The sequence below is a fragment of the Lepidothrix coronata genome, unplaced genomic scaffold, assembly GCF_001604755.1.
Source record: "Lepidothrix coronata isolate B3197 unplaced genomic scaffold, Lepidothrix_coronata-1.0 Scaffold31, whole genome shotgun sequence".
In the NCBI taxonomy this organism is placed as follows: Eukaryota; Metazoa; Chordata; class Aves; order Passeriformes; family Pipridae; genus Lepidothrix; species Lepidothrix coronata.
Genome location: NW_016690211.1, coordinates 951358 through 969905, shown reverse-complemented (window position 1 = coordinate 969905; position 18548 = coordinate 951358). Strand labels below are relative to the sequence as shown.

The 18548-nt window shown below is 40.4% G+C and overlaps 1 protein-coding gene across 1 annotated transcript in view; it reads left to right on the top strand.

Annotated features, from left to right (window-relative positions):
• The window catches only part of NPR3 (natriuretic peptide receptor 3), a 41190-nt gene extending 23028 nt beyond the window's left edge, over positions 1 to 18162 (top strand). The window contains exons 4-8 of the mRNA XM_017811352.1: positions 4254 to 4389; positions 8782 to 8876; positions 12484 to 12619; positions 14157 to 14244; positions 17103 to 18162. Of these exons, the coding sequence (XP_017666841.1) occupies positions 4254 to 4389; positions 8782 to 8876; positions 12484 to 12619; positions 14157 to 14244; positions 17103 to 17214 (567 nt within the window). The 3' untranslated portion in view covers positions 17215 to 18162. The remainder of the gene's footprint in view (positions 1 to 4253; positions 4390 to 8781; positions 8877 to 12483; positions 12620 to 14156; positions 14245 to 17102) is intronic.
• Positions 18163 to 18548: the final 386 nt, after the last annotated feature.

The window sequence follows — 18548 nt, the reverse complement described above, 5'->3', positions numbered from 1 at the left end:
AAATAGTAAGATGTGTTATGGAGAAATCCATAGTCGTGAAGTCTGTGAACAAGCTTGTTATAGAATCACAGAATCAGTTAGTCTGGAAAAGACCTCTGAGATAATCAAGTCTAACCTTTGACTGATCAGCGCCATGTCAACTAGAGCACGGCACCAAGTGCCAGTCTTTCCTTGAACACCTTCAGGGATGGTGACTGCACCACCTCCCTGAGAGATTGTCATGAGATTGGTTTAAAATACATCATAGCATTTTTTTTAATATAGCTGCTGTATTTGAACTTTGTTGCCGTATTTTTACTGTGCTATAGTTTTACAGTATAACACAATACTGCTGAACTTCATGAGGTTCACTTACAGTATTCATAATCCTGATGTTAGATGAGTGCCATATGTTTATAGGATCAAACTTCCATGCTTGATTGCTTAGTTTCATCTGTGTGGAATAGTCTAAACCAGGGTGAAGGCGGACTTCAGTGGGCATTATCTCACCTGAGCATCATGTCAAGTATGTAAGTTGATAAGATTTTTGCAAAAAGTCTAGGTACAACCCTCTGCAGTTATGCAAGGTCCTCACTGATTTTGGCTGGAACTATAATTTGACAACTTGAAAATCACTGTGGATATACTGGAAAGTAGATGCAGAGACTAGGTTTGGGAAATGTTAGTTGTTTGCCTTTGCAATAGAGAAAAAGTGCTGATGATGCTCCCCACCTGGCACTGGAGTGGTATTAATTGCTGTAATTGCTGTGATTCAGAGCTGGGCAGTTCCAGATGGGAGAGAGTAAGCTTGCTTAACAGCTAGTAGGCAGGATATGGAAAATTATGGGTCCTGCATAGCTGTAGCTTGGCTCTCTTCCATGTCAGTAGTATTTTGCATTGCTGTGTATGCTGTTAACACCTTGGTATATATGAATAGTGTGGTCACACTATAGCTGCTTGGGGAACTATAACTTTGAACTGTGTAAAATTTATTCATGTGATTTCCATTGAGAGAGGTTGTTTCTTTTTTTTTTTTTTTCCCCCGATGGAAGAGGATTATTTAGAGTAGAAAGGCAGGAAAATAAAAAGGGTGTATGTGTGCTTATCTTATTTAGCTAGGGAGTTAGCTTACCTGCTTTTTAGGTATTTGAATAGGATTTGAAAGTAATATGGGAGATCTCATTAAGACATTTCCATATATTTATACTGCAGTCTCCAAAGCTGTTCAGCAAACCTGGTAGCTTCTGTGCTGCCAGTGACATTGCTGCCACTTTGAAGGGTGGCTCTACTGTGCAGAAGGAGCCAGGGACAATAATTTTTTAGTTGACATGCAAGTTGTGAAGCTCAGCTTGCACCTGTGATTAAAAAGCAGCATAAATGAAAATTGAAAATACTATAATCAGAATTTTCTGCTTTTTATTAGAGCTCAACTAAAAGACTTTTACTTACTTACAAGAGTAGTTGACCTCTAATAGATTTTGTACCCTCTGTAGATTTTATCCCAAGAGTGTCTAAGGTTAAACCATGCACATAATTACTTACCATGGACACCTTCAAGCAGCCTGTGAAGACATCTTCATGTTTACTCTGATTTCTATTTTAAATATTCATGGAATATATACTTCTTCTATCCCTTTTTAACCCTTTTCACCAGCAAGGAGCAATCCCTTCAAAATTTTCTGTAGCTATCATTTCACATGTTCCTCTGTCCTTCGCATCGTGCAACCCATGTTCTGTGTGGAATTATGGAAACTTCTAAATGATTGAGCAAGATGATATGCATAAAAACTTTATGCCCCTCATGGTATCCAGTATCCCCTTTCAAGAACTGGTGCTTGAATATGTTTCTGGAATAATGTGAGAAGTTGCAGGTGTGCCCAGCAGATGATTTGGCTGGGGAGTGTAGGTGCAATCTCACCTGTAAATAGTAACTATTACTCTTTTAGAAGAAGATTTTAAATGGCATAAATTACCCACAGTTTCACCTTCCTTGGCAACATAAGATAAAATGCTGGGATTTTTTGTTTCAGCTACTGAGCAGTGGCATAGATGACCCTCTGACAATTTTCTAATGTGATTTTTCATATGTGATGTCAGGGGGTTTGGCCAAGAGGGGCTTTGGCCAAGAGGCTGTGGCAGTAATCTCCCAAACTGCCAACTGAGTTTTGACAGGGCTTATCTGGCAGATCTGCAGTGTCTACAGAAGTGTTTCCAGACCTGTGGCATGAGTAGATTTTAGGTTGAGCAAATTAGCTGACAAAAAGGATTTTGAAGGTTGCTGTGTTACGCTGAGAGGTCTTTGCCATGGACAAAGGAAGTGACAAATAGCTTTCTTTGAAACAAGTGCCAGCCACAAGCTGTAAATCAGCCAGCAGGGAGGTAGAGCTACTAGAGAGACTAGAGAAAGAATGTCATGTAAAGAAAGCCCATGTTTGATCATCCACAGGCCACTTGGACTGTAATACTGGCACATGAAGCAGCTGTCGAGCTTTGTGGTTTCTTGGTTTGGTTGGGTTTTTTTCAACTCTGAAAAGTTAAACCCCCTGCTGGCAAAGCCTGTCCTAGTGTGCACTCTGTCCATCAGCTCTTGTTATTCCACTAAAAGCCTGACTTTCACCTCTTCTTTCATGCTTTCTCTCCTTAGCTCAGAATAACTGCAGCTGCCCTTTAGTCTTTGGCTGTCAGAGTGAGCTGAGCTGTCTGTGCCTCCTGTAGCGCTGTGGGCTCTTCCCCTGAACTGTAATGCATTTTCTTAATGCAATATAGTTTGGAGTTACTAAAAGTCTAGTTTTAAATGTAAGAGCAGTGTAAACTTTTGTAATATTCAGTAAAGAATTCCAAAATTCTTCTTACTGTTGGCAAGTGCTTTAAGAGTGAAGGAATGTCTTGGATGTAATTACATTATCAGGGTTTGATTAGTTTGGCTTAACCAATCAACTATGTAATACTTTTTATCTGTGGAGCAGTTATTTACTTAACTGGCTGCATGTTTTTGTCTTTGAACGTTTCTGATGTCCAGGTAAAACTGTGAGTGTTAGACTGACACTTTATGTACTAGCATTTTAAATTGTTTAGATACACTGAAGTGGAAGATATCCTAAATCTATCTTTTTTCTATCCAGGGCAATATTTGTAGAGATGAGTTGTTCACTGGAAATGGCAATAAGAGACCTCATAATGTGGTACAATCCTTGCTAACACCTCTGCTAGGATGTCAGGAGGTTTTTTATTGTAGTGAAACTCTGAGTGAATGGGAACATCTTTCTTGCAGCTGAAAAGATAATTCATTCTGAATTACTGTCATAAAGTGAGTGCATTGCTGATGTGTAAGTTGCTACCTACAAAAGAGGAATAACTGTGCTGCTCAAGTTGTGTGTGTCTCCTTCTTCTGATGGGTTTCCATCTGAACTCAGCTCCTGCAATAATTATTGCTTCACTACTGAAGCACATCAGGCTCCCTGTGAGCAAACCTGTAATGTTTCTGCAGCACTCAGCTTTTAAGTGTTGTTTACTCAGTGATACAGATCAAAAGCTGTAGTTTGCCTATGGAGACTCATGTGAGGCGGAGCTGGTAGGTAGCAGTTTTCTTTTGTATTAGGGTTATAAGACAACATTTCATTCATTTCATGTCACTTACTGAAAAAACTATAAAGGACAGGCGGGAAAAGTTCTGGCAGTTCCAGAGAATACATTGCTGGAGAGGGTAAGTAGTTTTCTCCATTGCTCATTTGCTAGTGGAGAGATGCTTGTCTGAACAAGGGCCAGTAATGGAAGCAGTAATCATTAAACAAGCAAAGACACCAGCTGTGCTCTCCAGAAAAAAATCATGACAGAACATACTTCCCAGTCCTGAGACGTGCTAAGTCCCCTGCACAAGGGGAATGGGACTGCTGCGGGATGAGGGTGCTCAGCCCCTTACAGAATCTCACATGGTTAAGTGCAGAATTTGTGCATCTGGGCATGGGAACTGTGATCTGTGAATTTCTTCCCTATCTGCAGAGCTGTTCAGACACAACATTAAAGTGTGATTTGAGTGTTCAGAATAGCAGATAGTGGTTAACTGTTTTTAAAAATGGGTCAAAAGTTGCCGTTTTCCCCCTGAGGTTTTTTTGAGACACATTCCTTTGGATTCCAACAGTTGAGAAAATAACTCTCCAAATTAGTCATTGTGGTTAATTTGTAGATTCCCTCTAGTGAATCAACTCCATAGGGAAAAAAAATTTGTAATGTGTCAATTGCCATTCCTTTTTTTTTCTTTTTTCTTTCTTTTCTAGGTGAACATGTTTGTGGAAGGATTCCATGATGCTATTCTTCTTTATGCTCTAGCTTTACAGGAAGTCCTGAAGTTTGGTTTCACTAAGAAAGATGGGGAAAAAATTGTTCAGCAAACACGGAACAGAACATACGAAGGTAAGAGTTACTGTGGCATTCCAGATTTTGGAGTCAAAAGGATTCAGGTCTTTGTTATGTGCAGAGGAAGGACCCATGCCTATTCCACTCTTAAATGAGAGGGAAGTAACATATGAAACCATGTACATCTTTAAGTCTGGCTCACATACCTCATTTGTCTGACTTTTTTTTGCACCACCTGTCGAGGTCTTGCTTAGTTCAAAGTACTCTGATAATTTAATGACCCTCACTGATGTGGTAAAGAAATACCAATAATTTTCTCAGGTTCCTTCTTTGTTTTTGAAAAGATTACATCTGCTCGCTTTACTCATGTTCATCTATTAGCTCTGAGATTGCCTCATTTTTTCCATGTCACTTTTTTATCTTAAAAGCCTGGGAATGGATAGAAGCAAGCAGGTGCCAGGATTAAGGTTATTTTGTGTTTCTTGATGGGACTCCGTTGAGCCCTAGAAGGATTTCCCCCAGCCTCCTTTCAGGAGCTGTGCATGTTATCTCAGAGGCAGCACCTGAACACCACTGTGCCTTTCTGTGCCTAATCCTGGACATTACAATTCCACAGTGCAAATGGCACTTGTGTATCACCTTGCTGATGCAAAGCAATGCAAATGCTTTTTCCAGGTAAGAATTGTAGTAAAGAAATTGAGGATTATTGCTTTCATCTGTCATCTCTTAAAATATTTCCATCCGTCTCTTTATGGTGTTCCCATCCATCTCATGTAATACTTCAGTCATTTGGTGTAGGATTGGCAAGATTTCCTATGGAAATGCCTAAGAGAAGTAAACATTTCCCCTAGATAAGAAATGAATGATTCATTTGAATGTGTAAGAAAAACCCTGGTGGCCAGGTTCTCAGCTCTAATAACACACTGGATGTTGTGTAGGAAGGCAAGAAGGGCAGCAGCTCCAAACCAAGTTTTTATTCTCAAACTGTGGCCTGAACAGAAGGCAAAAGGATACCCAGGGCAGCTTAAGGGAACTCAGGGATTGCTTTAAATTATGCTGGTTGCAGTCATCCCATAAGAAGCCCTCCACCAGCTGGAGATTGTTCTTGATGTCCCACTACCTCTCTTCACATCCATGGCTTCCCAAAACACTCTGTTTTAACAGAGGGAATTTAATGTTTAGGGATTTGCCTCAGTCTTTGCTTGTCCTGTGTATGAACAAATGCCCCAGTACAGCCTGTGTTTTCTCTACTCCTGTTTCTGTGCTCCAGGAAGCCACCCGCTGGGCGTGCCCATGTGAGTCTTTTGTAGTACCATGTGCTCCATGGGGGTTTTACATGGTTGATTCTCACACCTTGCGTGTAAAACCAGCCAGGAGGAAAAAATGTTCTCTCTCCTCATTTGTGAAAATCAGGTTGTTGTTGATTGCTGATCTGTGTACACTTATTCTGAAAATATAGCTGTAAAGTTGGGCTGTGAGGGTGCAGATGAAAAGGTCAAAACACCACGTAAGTCATATCCCATTTCCTCCTCATGGCAGTATTTTGCTGGACATAAAACTGATTTTGGAAGAGGCCTTTAATTTGATATCTTGCAATCCAGTCCTTTTAGGAAGGTCATGTCCCTTTGTTCTTCCAGTAGACCCTTCTCTGCAGTGGCTGCAGCATTGCAGAGTGCAGTCCCTGCACACATCCATCAGGCTCTGCTGCAGGACTGAGGCTTTATAATTCCCTTCAACTTCTGCAGGCCTCAGTGATAAAAACTTCAGTTTCATTAATTACATTAATTCAACTGCTGACATTTAGATATCTAAGTTCCTTGGCACCTCATGTTACAGCTTGGTCTGACCCATCAGGACTCCCAGGAGGATCTGGATGCTGCTTCCTGCAGCATTCCATCTGCCAGCCACAACTGCACAGATATCATGTGCTTAGGAAGGGTTCAGTCTGAGGTGATCAAAGGGTCTCTTACTGCTTGCGTTGTTAAAGACACCTTGGTGTGACTGCAGGGCACATTTTATGCAGACTATTTTCTATTAATTGGAATTTCCTCTGGAAAAGTAGCAAAATGTTCTGTATGTATCTGTATGTATCTCACATAACAGAACAAAAAGAAAGTCTAGATAAAATCCTTCCACCTTCATCCAAATCCAGTTCTCAGTCAAGGTTGTTTCAGAATTTCCTACCTATGTTTTCTAAGGAAGAACATTGCAGGAAATGTCAACACTCCAAACTACCTGTTTTGATTCAGATGGAAAAATTAAAAATTAGTCCTTCCTGCTAAAAAAAAAATCCCATAGGAATTCTGAGTTTCAGTAATTTTAGTACCCACTTCCAAAAATTTTTGGTTTTCTTAGGCCAGGTTAACAGCTCCTGTCAGATTCAGAATCGAAATTGCTGTGTAGGCAAGGACATAGTGGGCTCTTCTTCCAGTGCTCTCACAGCCAAGTGGTTGTTACACCCATTCTGTTTTCCTGCAGTAATCAAATTGACAGTTGTTTGATTACTATCTTGTTATAACGAAACAGATGCTCAACAATAATCTTTGATTACCACTACATATTTTGAAAATCACAGCAAGTCAAAACATTCCTGACATCATCTCTAAATCAGAACAGAGACAGCATGAATGAAGATGTGTTAATCTGTTGCATGTTGTCATTAGGCACGTTGAGGGGAATTTATACTCTGACTGAATATCTGACCTCTCTCTTCTGATTTACCATCCCTGAGAGCCTGAGTCTCCACAGCTTTGTGTCTTCTCTGGTCATGTAGTTGGTGTAACATGGATATACAGTGGTGCCTATTTGCCTTGCACATGTGTTTGGTGTCAGGCAGTGGAGGATCACATCTGAGAGTATCTGAGGTGATAAAGCATATCAACAACTTCATGATGTCTTCATCATAGTTAATTGGTGTTTGATGGCTTTTAAGAACCAATTTGACTTACACAGCAAGAATTTGGAGCCATACTCTTTTTACACAAGGACAGAGATTGTAAGAAGAGATTCAGACTGAATCCAAGGATGTGTTTATTCCTTGTGACATCTGGAACAAGTTGCCCTAGTGAGGTTGTGCAGTTTCCATCATTGGAGGTTTTAGAGACTAGATAAAATCCTGCGCATCCTTCTCTTCTGACCTTGTGGCTGAGCCTGCTCTGAGCAGGGTGTTCGGCTCTGATATGGTTTGAAGCTGGCTCCCTGCCAAGTCTCCAAACCTTACCACAAGAAGTCCCTTCCCCCCCCCCAAACCTCAGGGAGAAGAGGGAGAAAAACAACCAAGAAAACCCAAACGAGAGAGAGACAGCTAAAGCAATATATATAAATATATTTACACTTATGTTACAGTTATATACAATTGAAATATATATACAATTTCACAAGGGAAAGGAAAGGGGGAAGGGAGAAGGAACAAAACCAAAATAAAATATATATGTATATATCCTGATTAGTAGCCCAATATCTAGCAACTAAAAAAAGTTAGCAAAGAAATATCTCACTACTCTCTTTGGGACAACCGAGAGTCGCTCCGGAATGATCGCTGGCAACCTCCGCCTCCCAAGGTCGACAAGGCCCAACCAGGCCTCGCTCCCCAACACAGCAGACTCAACAGCAGGGAACCTGCACCTCCAAGCCGCCGGAAGGAAAGAGGGGCGAAGGCCTTCCCTCCTTTCTTCTTATAGTCTGTCTTATGTAAAAATCGTAGGGAATACTAGGTAAATCTGGGCTTTTCCTTGGTTACAAACTGGTCACCAAGGAAGGCCTAGCCCAAACTACCACAGGCTCGATGTCTCCTGAAGCCGCTTCAAACTTGAGATATCCTATGAGTTTATGATTCCCAGTTTCCCTAAAGTTTCCCAGAAGTTGTAAAGGAAGGAAGTGAACTGGGGGTCTAAGAAATATATTACAAACAGCATCGTATTATGTAGTTAATCTTATGTAAATGAACACAGGGCTTAATGCATATGTAGTACACATGGTGCCTCTTGTTCATACCCTCTCCAGTATCCCATTAGATGGAAACGACATTGGACTGGCTGTGTGGGTGCAGTCTGTGAGATGTAGGTCTGTGTCCTCTGCAGCACGAGCTGGACTCTTTTTATTGAGGCACCATTAGATATTTCAGGGTTAGGCACTCTGTAAATAATTCACATTAAATATATTTGTGTTTTATTCTTACATGCTGGCTTTTGGATTAGATTTTTCTCACGTAGTCTCCAAAAAGTCTCACACATTTGATATTTAAAAAGGAGAAATGTTAAGAATTCAGGAATGCAGGCACCAAGATGAAATTACAATTTCTTTTGGAATGCCAACAAAAATGCTGGGAGACTGATGAGATTTCCTGTCATATCGGTCTGTAAAAACCTGTCCACTGTTTTCTTGTGTTCCTTGAAAAGGCTCAGTATTTTAACTAATTAATCTTCTGATTCCTCACATGCCATTCTTTAGGCATTGCAGGGCAGGTGTCCATTGATGCAAATGGAGACAGATACGGGGATTTCTCTGTGATTGGAATGACAGACCCAGAGGCAGGCACACAGGAGGTAAGGAAACAAACACCATTGCACTTGGCCACTGATGAATTAGCCAGTGTAATGTAACATGACATCATCTCTTTACTTGGTGGTTTAACCTTATCAACTTAAAGACCAAATCCTTTCTGTAAAATAACTATCTTGAAGTAGCTATCCGAAAGTTTTTTAAAATTCTTTTCTTTCACAATACATCTTTCTTCACATGATGCTAACCTTTAACTAAAGTGTGAATTCTCACAAGCCAGCTAAGCAATTATAATTCTGAATATGAGAAATTATTGTTCAAAGTGAGCAAGGCCTTTTATTCACTGGTAGGAAAAAGGATTAATCTTACAGCGGCAGCGATGCACAAGTTATCCTGATGTATTAACACAGCAAGTACATGTATTTCAGTCTTACACTGAGGTCAACCACAAGCAGGAGTGCAGACCTTGCTTGGCCTTGTTTATCAGGCCTAAGTGCCTTGTTTTCAGTGTTTAAGAGACATTTTAGTTGGATGGCTCCATATACACCACATAGGTTATTCCACTGGATGCAGAAGGAGTGGAAGAGATGAAAAATATACGTGCATTGCCTAACTCCAGTTGCACCTTTTGTTAGTTACAATGTCAGTTTCTGCCTAAGCTTTGCTGGTCTGCCCTATTTCATCAAGGTCAGCTGTAAAGCAGCAGTGCATCTGAGCTGGACATTTCCATGTGTGGATTTGAATCCAGTGAAGTTATATTGTTCCTGTCACTGCTGCAGCAGAGACAACTCAAGGAGCCTTTTTAAAAGTGTGAGGATGTCTTTTGTGCGTTAGTGGATAAAAGTGGATAAAAACTACAGCAGTAAACTGCAGACACTCACAAGGGTAGTAGGAGTACAAGTTGTTTGCGATAACTTTAGTTTAACCTGTATTTCTTCTGTTTATTCAGTCTGTTAGCTCTTTATCTCATTTATCAATTTAATCTCCCTCTCCTACCCTCCCTTCCATTGTTCTTTTACTTGCAATTTAAACTATCTTTTACTTTTTTAGTGTTACATTTCTTCCTTTAACTTATTGTTCAGTTTCCCTCTGCTTTACTGTGTATAAAATATACATACAATTAACATTTTACATGTGGTTACTTCCACTTATCTGCTACGTCATTTCTACTCTTACTCTAAAAACATTGTTTCTTCGATAACTTATTTTATTAGTTTGAAGTTTTTTTCTGTGTCTGTACAAGAACATTTCTCAGCTGAACTGCGCCAGATGAATGGGTGTTTGGGCAGAGCTGTTTTCCCAATTCTGTTCACACAGTTTAAAGCTAGAAGAAAACTTCAGATTACCTAGTTTGACCTCTGCCATTTTACAGACAGTCAGGTTTCTTACCCTTGTATGGAGCCCTGTGGTTTACACGTGACTAAAGCTCAGGCTGTAACAGACATTCATTTTTCCTTTGGAGACACTGAGAGAACAGGGACTGCCTCGCTTGTTCCATCAACGTTTGCTCCGCTGTTTAACCACTCCTGCTCTTCAAAAATCTGTATCGTCCTTCTGATCTGAATCTGCTTGGTTGCTACTTATAGCTTTTTGTTCTTAAGCCGTTCTGCATACTTTCATATTTAGTTCGTCCTGCAGGTAGAGGACTCTCTCACTACTGTTTGATAAATTAAACCATCATTTAATGAATAATTTGCTGCCTGCAAATTGTCTCATAGGTTTTTTTCCTCTGCTTTTTCCAGCTTACTGAATTTGCCTTTATTTTTGAACAAATGTTAAAAAACCTCTTTCTGCAAAGAATTTCTATTTCAGTGGCAACAGGGAGAGAAATTAGCTCCTTCATCTAGTGTAAAATCTACCTTTGTATGTCTAACCAGAGCAAATGTTCTCTAAACTTTTTAGCTTCAAAATGAAAGTTAGGTGAAAGATTTGAACAGGCCTTGAGTTCTAAACCCAGTGTATTAATACGTGGGTTTTATCCATGGTGGGACAAATACATCTTTTGATGTGCTTCTGCCACCGCTTCTGACTACTTCAGTGTCATGATATTTGGCCTTGCTTACTGTACATAGATGTTTTTAGACTGTTTTCAGATTAGTGAACTACTACTGTTAGCACAATTTAGTCCCGCAACTTTGCAGTAGATTCAACATCTTACCTTGAAAAAAGCCTGGGCTTAACTGTTAAAGGCAGGACTGAAATCCTGAAGTGACTGTCATAGTTCTTCAGAAGATTTGGAGACTTTAACTGACCTTAATCAAGTACCTCCAAATTCTGACAAAATAGAAAACTCCACCCTAGACTGTGTAGTTGGAAATCTCAGCACTGAATCTACTTGAAATCATAAAACCATAGGACCCCAGTATGGCTTGGGTTGGAAGGGACCTTAAAGATTGTCCAGTTCCAACCCTCCTGCCCTGAGCAGGGGCACTTTCCACTAGACCAGGTTGCTGAGAGCCCCATCCAGCCTGGCCTTGAACACTTCAAGGAATAGGGCATCCACAGCTTCTCTGGGCAACCTGTGCCAGTGTCTCACCACCCTCACAGCAAAGAATTTCTTCCTAACATCTAGTATAAGTCTCTTTTAGTTTAAATCTGTTCCCCCTTGTCCTGTCACTACCTGCTGTGATAAAGTCAACCTCTCTCTATTTCATAACCCTCTATAAGTACTGGAAGGCTGCATTGAGGTTTCCCTGGAGCCTTCTCTTTTCCATGCTGAGCAACCCCAGTTCTGTCAGCCTTTCCTCATAGGAGTGGTGTTCCAGCTCTCTGATCAACTTTGTGGCCTCCTCTGGACTTATTCCAACAGGGCCACGTCCTTCTTGTGTTGGGGACCCCAGAGCTGGGTTCTTTGCTCCAGGTGGGGTCTTACTAGAGCAGAGCAGAGGGGCAGAATCACCTCCCTTGGCCTGCTACCCACCCTGCTTTGGATGCAGCCCAGGACATGTTGGGCCTTCTGGGCTGCAAGTGCTCATGGCTGGGTCATGTTCAGCTTTTCATCCACGAGAACCCACAAGTCCTTCTTGGCAGGGCTGCTCTCAATGAGTTCTTCCCTCAGTCTGGACTCATGTCTAGTTACTGATACTTTCACTTGGATGAGAGTCCTGGGCACTCAACCCACTGTGCAGCAAGTGAAGAAAGCCCAGGGACAAAGGAGGAATATTCAGAAGGTTAAAAATCTTAAATAAACAGGATTTATATAGAAGAGAAGCCTGAGGGCAGACCAGATAAGGGCCTGTGAATATGTAAAGCAATGTTTCAGAAAGGAAGAGTCTCTGTGTCCACTGGCAATTGGGTAAGTAGTGATGGACAATTACAACAAAGGAATTTTAGGTTACATGCTAGGGAAAACAACTGACAGTAAGGCTAGCTAAGTTCCGGAATAATTCCCTGAAGAAATTATCAAGTCTTTGTCTTTGAAGGCTTTTAAGAACAGATTAGATAAACATCTGTCAGGAATGCTTTTGCTCAGCTGATTCTGCCCTGGGGCAGTGCATACACTACATAACTTCCCACAGACCTCTTCAGCCCTCTTCTTCCAGGGTTCAGCATTGTGCCACAGGAGTCCAACTGAGTGATGCTGCTCTCCTGTTTGTTTTACTTCTCCAAGTTCATAGGAAAATCTTTTTGTTCCTTTCGTGTTTTGCACAGGTGATCGGGGACTACTATGGAAAGCAGGGGCGTTTTGAGATTCGATCAAATGTGAAATACCCTTGGAATCACGGCAGGCTGCGGCTAGATGAAAGCCGAGTTTCAGAGCACACAAACAATACACCGTGTAAATCATGTAAGTTTAGTGACTTAATACTTCTGCCCCATCTCAAGAGAGAGGAATCCATGTGTTGATGCAACGTAACAGACCGTAATAAATTGCTTTAGCACAGTTGTCCATCTAAGACATAGTGACTGTGTCTCTCTGCTAACTGCTTGGGAAGTAAAGGTCTGGCAGCCGTGGGTAGTACATGGCCTGAATCTCTTCCCTGAACTTAAGCTTGACAGCAATCATGATTCACAGCACGGAGCCCTGGAGGCTTTAGGAGTTTCCAGGGGCCTTTTAGCCAGAAAGAAGGATATAACTGAAACCCAAAACAGAGAAGAATCACACTGATAATTAGCAGCTGTGCTGCCAGTGTTGATGGGAGCAGCGTTCTCCCAATGCAGAATGATTTTCAGTGCTATGAGAAGGGACTGTGAGAGGTCCAGTAGGCTGAGAAGTGAAGTTGTTTGAGTGGGGTAACATCTGTGAATTCTGAAAGCTCAGACTGTCCTCCACAGAGCAGGTGTCCATATTTTCCAGCAAATTGACTCTCCAGACCATGTTGTAGGATTGATCTCCATTGCAAAGGAGATCAGCGTAGGAGGATACCAGTGCCTCGGTGGCAAAGGGTGGTCTTAGCTTTTCACAGAAAACAAATTGCTAGTCCTGAAGTGAAAAGGTAACTCCAACCTGATAATTCTTCAATCCTTGAAAAACTTGTGTGTACACACATGATGTAGAGACTGTTTCCCTCTATGGTCAGTGTGGTGTAGCTATGCACCTTCTTCCTGCTGACGTACAGACAAAATCCCTTCAAAGGGATGAGGGCAAATGAAGAGAACAGTTTAATTTCCTTAATATTTCTCTGTTCCTTTCCACAAACCCAAGTGGACGAGGAAATGGGAGCAGACTACATGCATACGAAAATGCCATTGTTCTTCAACTGCCCTGTACTTCCCAGTGACAGTTTCTCCTTGGGCTCCCCTTCAACCACTGTGTCCCTGCTCTACCTCTGTTGAGATTTGGAGCAAGGCAAAGCTCATGTGGCTTTAACTTGAAACCACATATCTTCAGGAAAAAAACCCAAAACCAAAAAAAACCACCCCAAAATTGAGGAACTGTTGGATAATCATAGTCATTTTAATAAACCCGGGTGATAGTGGTCTGTGGTGCTAAAGCAGGTGAAATGAGTTTGTTTCTGTTACAATGACTCAGGGTATACTCAGTGCTGATTCCCATTATGTGCGTGACTGTAATTCCAGTCTGTGTTATGATTCAGACCAAGCTTTCCAGAGAAGTTTCCTAACAACATTCCCTTGTATCGTATCTTCAGAATTGTGTCGTCATCTGACACTGGTTTTGGAGGCTTGTTTAATCCCAAGGAAAGCATGTTCAAAAAACAAACGTGCAGACACTGAAACAGGTTCCCATGGAGTCCTGAGCTCTGAAAGGCTTTAGTTATTATCTGATGTTGGTCACTAATTTCCTAGTTGTGTGTATTTTCCAGTACATGAATGTAAACAGTTCTCAATATGAACCCTGATTGTTTATTTTTCCCCTTCTCAAGCAGGTGGTCTAGGAGAATCAGCAGTTACAGGAATAGTTGTGGGTGCCTTGCTTGGAGCAGGATTGCTAATGGCTTTTTACTTTTTCAGGTTAGTCGAATTGAAATTTTGTAAACTTTTTATTTGTCATCTAAATGTCTCAGCACCTGGCACAACATCCTTGATGGGAGACAGAGAAGCACCATAATAATCTGTGGTAACATTTTCACCAAAGACAGTGAGCACGTTTGGATTGTCCCTTTGTGTTTATCCAAATAATTTTATTGATTTGGGTCTTCATCCTGTAACTACTTACATCTCTAAGTAATGTGACTCATGGAAGTAACTGCAGTGGGTTCCAGACATTCACAGTTGCTTTAGTAAAATGCCCTGGCCTTGAAAGCCTTCTTTGTTTGTTACTCCTTTCTAGCACAGTTGTGCAGGATGTGATTGTATGAGAGGTTTACATCGTTTGCCTGGTATCGAGCTTATTTTTTTGCATGTTGAGTGGAATTGTACTGGAAAACAGAAAGAGAACTGTTTTCGTCTGAGAGATTATTTGGATACCAAAGCTGTGCATTTAACTTAATAAGCTGAGGTCAGTGCAGGGGAATCAGTGTTTTATTCTTGTTTAAGTAAAATAATTCTTACACTGCTAGTCAGCAAATGTGAAGTCTTGATAGCTGATCCTGTAGTGACAGAATAAATAAGTTATACACATTCAGCACCTTATATATACAATAATTTATCCTCATGATATGGAAGAGTAAAAACATATAGAAGAGAATTAACCTCTGCATATAAGAATGAAATAACTCTATCCAATAAAAATATATGTTATAAAGAAAGTTAACAAAATGAAACAAGCAAAAGCTGCTTCAATTCACTGGGACACTTCAAAGGTCCCAGAACCGGGGTTGTTCATCAGGTGCTTGCAACTGAAAATTCTGCAGGGTGATTTTAATCTTGCATGTGTTCAGTGCTTATATAATATGTTGTTTGGGTTTGAGACAACATTAAGTTAGCTTGGACTGATTAAAGACTATCTTTAAAAGAAAAAGAAAATACGAGTCTGTTTTTATATTTTATGTAATCAGAGATTCTTGCGTCTTATATAGATTCTCAATCAGATTACAGCTGTTAGGTGGTTTTAGCATTGCTGATATGGGAGAGAATTGGTATGTGAGGACAAGAAATGAGGCAGTAGATATCCTGAGCTGGTATAAAGCTATGGGAAGTATCATTGTAAAAACAGGACTTAAACTCATAGTCATCTGACACAAAGATTTGGATTGGAAATCCACGTGAGCAAAGGAGGGTATCTATAAAAGTAGATGTACACACCTGAGTTCAACACCCAGTCTCTTTATGTATGGTCAGAGGGGAGAAATGAACACTTTTTTCTCTGCAATTCATGTCATCCTCATGTAAAAGCTAAACCAGGTCAGAATAATGTCTCTTAGAAGAGCCTGTTTCTCTCTGTTAACTGAAGGAAGCTGCGGGTACTGTCAGATGGATCTGCACATTGGAGATGTCTAAAGACATATGCGTGAATTTCATCCTGGAGGTCTGATTGCAATTGCTCAAAGCAGGAGTAGGGACAACCTTCTTATTCCACCTGTAGAGTAAATATCTGAAACATAATGTATCAGGATGCATGGGTTGGATTTTCAGAAAATATAGGTTTAGCAGTTGTGTACCTGAAAGTAATTTGTACCTTTTAAACTGTATATGTACTTTCTGACTGTGTCTCATTTGAATCTGTCATTGTCACAAATGAGTATGCAAACACAGTTTTAAGTGTGCACGCAAACTGTTAAAATATCTGGGTAGGAGTTTTGATATGTAGCTTTGACAGGACTTAAGCACTTGTACATCCAAAATATGGACCTATCCTTTTGCAAGAGCTACTGCTATGCATGCTCTGAGCCATGGAAGAATCTGACTTAAAAATACATAAAGGAAGTAAACAACACAGTTTTATCAAGTTATTTTGGAGCCTATGATACAGACACAAATATCTAGGGAATATTTTCTAGATAGGTTGCCACTTTCTATTCAGACATGCTACCCAGATTAAAACCTTGGTGTTTTGAAAATCATTCTTCCACTGCTACATATGCTCTGACTCTGGCTACACATGCAAGTGGAGCAGAGCTTTCCTTGGCATACAAGCTTTTTGCCATGCATCTCCACAGGCAGTACAAGCTCATGGGACTGGACTAACATCTTTTGGAAAAATTTGTCCTGAAGCTGAGGAGAAGCATAAATGCAAATCATCTTACGATTTTTGGAGCAGGTTTGGGTACTAAATGAGAAGCTGAAAAGTAGTCAGAGGGCTTGTTTGACGTATAAAGTAACATAGCAGAATTCTTCTAAAGGCCCTAGAGGAAGACACACAGGAAGAGTTGTGTCTGATGCATGAGCATTTGTGTTTATTTCTTATCTGTCCTCTGCATCCCTCTCCCTAATTCATCATACTACCTCATCTGACATTACAAACATAGTAGCTTTCTCAGAGGGAAATGGGAAAATCAGTTAGTTAATACATAGTTTTGATGAGAAACGCAACTGAATAGTCAGTTCTGTTGTTTGAACTCTCCAGAAAGTGCCCCCCCCCCGCATAGTGAAAAGAAATTTGTCTTTGATCAGTATAAAGCAGTGATGTGACACAGTTCACATGACACTTCACAAAAACTCCTAATCACTTAGATCAGAAATTTTCAAAGAAGCAAATGTCTGTGTCTTGGTGCTTTGAGACTGCCATGTAGAAATTAACAGGCATTCTTGAGCCTGGGTAAAATGTTTTGAGGAAAACGACTTTAATCTTTGACCAGGGTTTCACATTCTGCCACATTTCATTTTTCAACTGGCACCCAGCTGTCCCCTACAGGCATTCTTTATAAGGGAAGTCTGTTAGCCTATAGCTGGAGAAGGATTTCTCACTCTGGGTTTTTTTTTTCATGCAGAAAGAAATACAGAATAACTATTGAGAGACGAACTCGACAGGAGGACTGTAACATGGGGAAACATCGGCAGTTACGTGAAGACTCCATTAGATCTCATTTTTCTGCTGCATAAAGAAGAGGAAAAAGAATCCCATTCTTCCTAGGAAAAAAAAAATAATTAGGGAAAAGGACACAACCAAAGACATCAGTGTAAAAAGAGGCTCTTGAAGAACATACTCTTTTAAGCAGTAATTTTGTCTTAATTTCTTTCAGAAGCTCAGGAATGATTTACTAATCACATTATGCCGCATGGCCTTTCATCTCATGAAAAAAGAAAATTATGCGGTTTGATGTTATAGGGTGTACTTAATATGTAAAGACAGTATTTCTTAAAGCATGTATTGAGGGCAGCAGATCTGGGTTTAGTTGATGGGGAATGCCTCATTGTGTCCCTTTTTCTTTTTTTAGCTTCTACCACCTCCTTCCATAATTGCATCTCATCCATGGGTGTCAGATATGGTTTCACAGGCACAGGTGCTGGTTGCTGTCAAAAGGAAAAAAAGAGATTTATTTGGGGTATGATCCTGCATCACTGAATCACTGCCATTGGTTATAGGGGATATAAGATTTGGTGTACGGAGTTTAGTTCTGGGAGAGAACTGGCACTTGGGTCTAATTAACTCCACTGAAAAAGGCAGGTGGAAACACACACAATTCTTTCCTTGTTTGTGTGGTATCACAATCAAAAGCACTGTTTCTCCTCCTTAAATGCTGGGAGTTATGAAAGTCTTCAGTGAAGAATAGGGAGTTTCGGTGGTGTGAAATAGGGAGAGAAGACAATCAGGCCTTGGAGAGGACTGCTCAGTTCCTCAGTCTTACATGTGTTTTATCACGCTCTTTTCTCTCCACTGCCGTGACTTTTCAGAGTGGCAAATATAGGCTGTGTCGAGCCTGCTCCTGTTCTCAGTGAAGTCAGTGGCAAAATTCCATTAACTTCAATGAGCACAGGACTGCATCCAAAACTGTAAATATGAAAGTGTTTGTATAGCTGACGCAATTCAAAAGGGGATCTTTTTTTTGTGTAAAAATGACATTCCATGCTTCCATTTTATTTTTGGGATATTTTTTATCTTGTATTTTTCTATTAAAGTATCTATTTTTGCTTTGGTAGGATTAAAAATAAAGGAAGAGGATGTTTTGAAGACATATTTTTTATGATAGGAGTAGTATGCAGGGAAAGTCAACAGCTGTAAATACATTTTAGAACTAGCATTTAGAGGAGGAGAAGTGACTTTGTTGATAGTAACAGACTTTCTTCTCCAGGCATGTGCAACATTCAAGTAGTTACTTAAACAATATAAATGCAGTTATTGAGTTGTCAATGGGATGATGGCGCTGATGGTGAAAATTACGAATTTTTCATGTTAAAGAGTCCTACAGAAGTTGGTGAGATTTAGCTGTCCATGT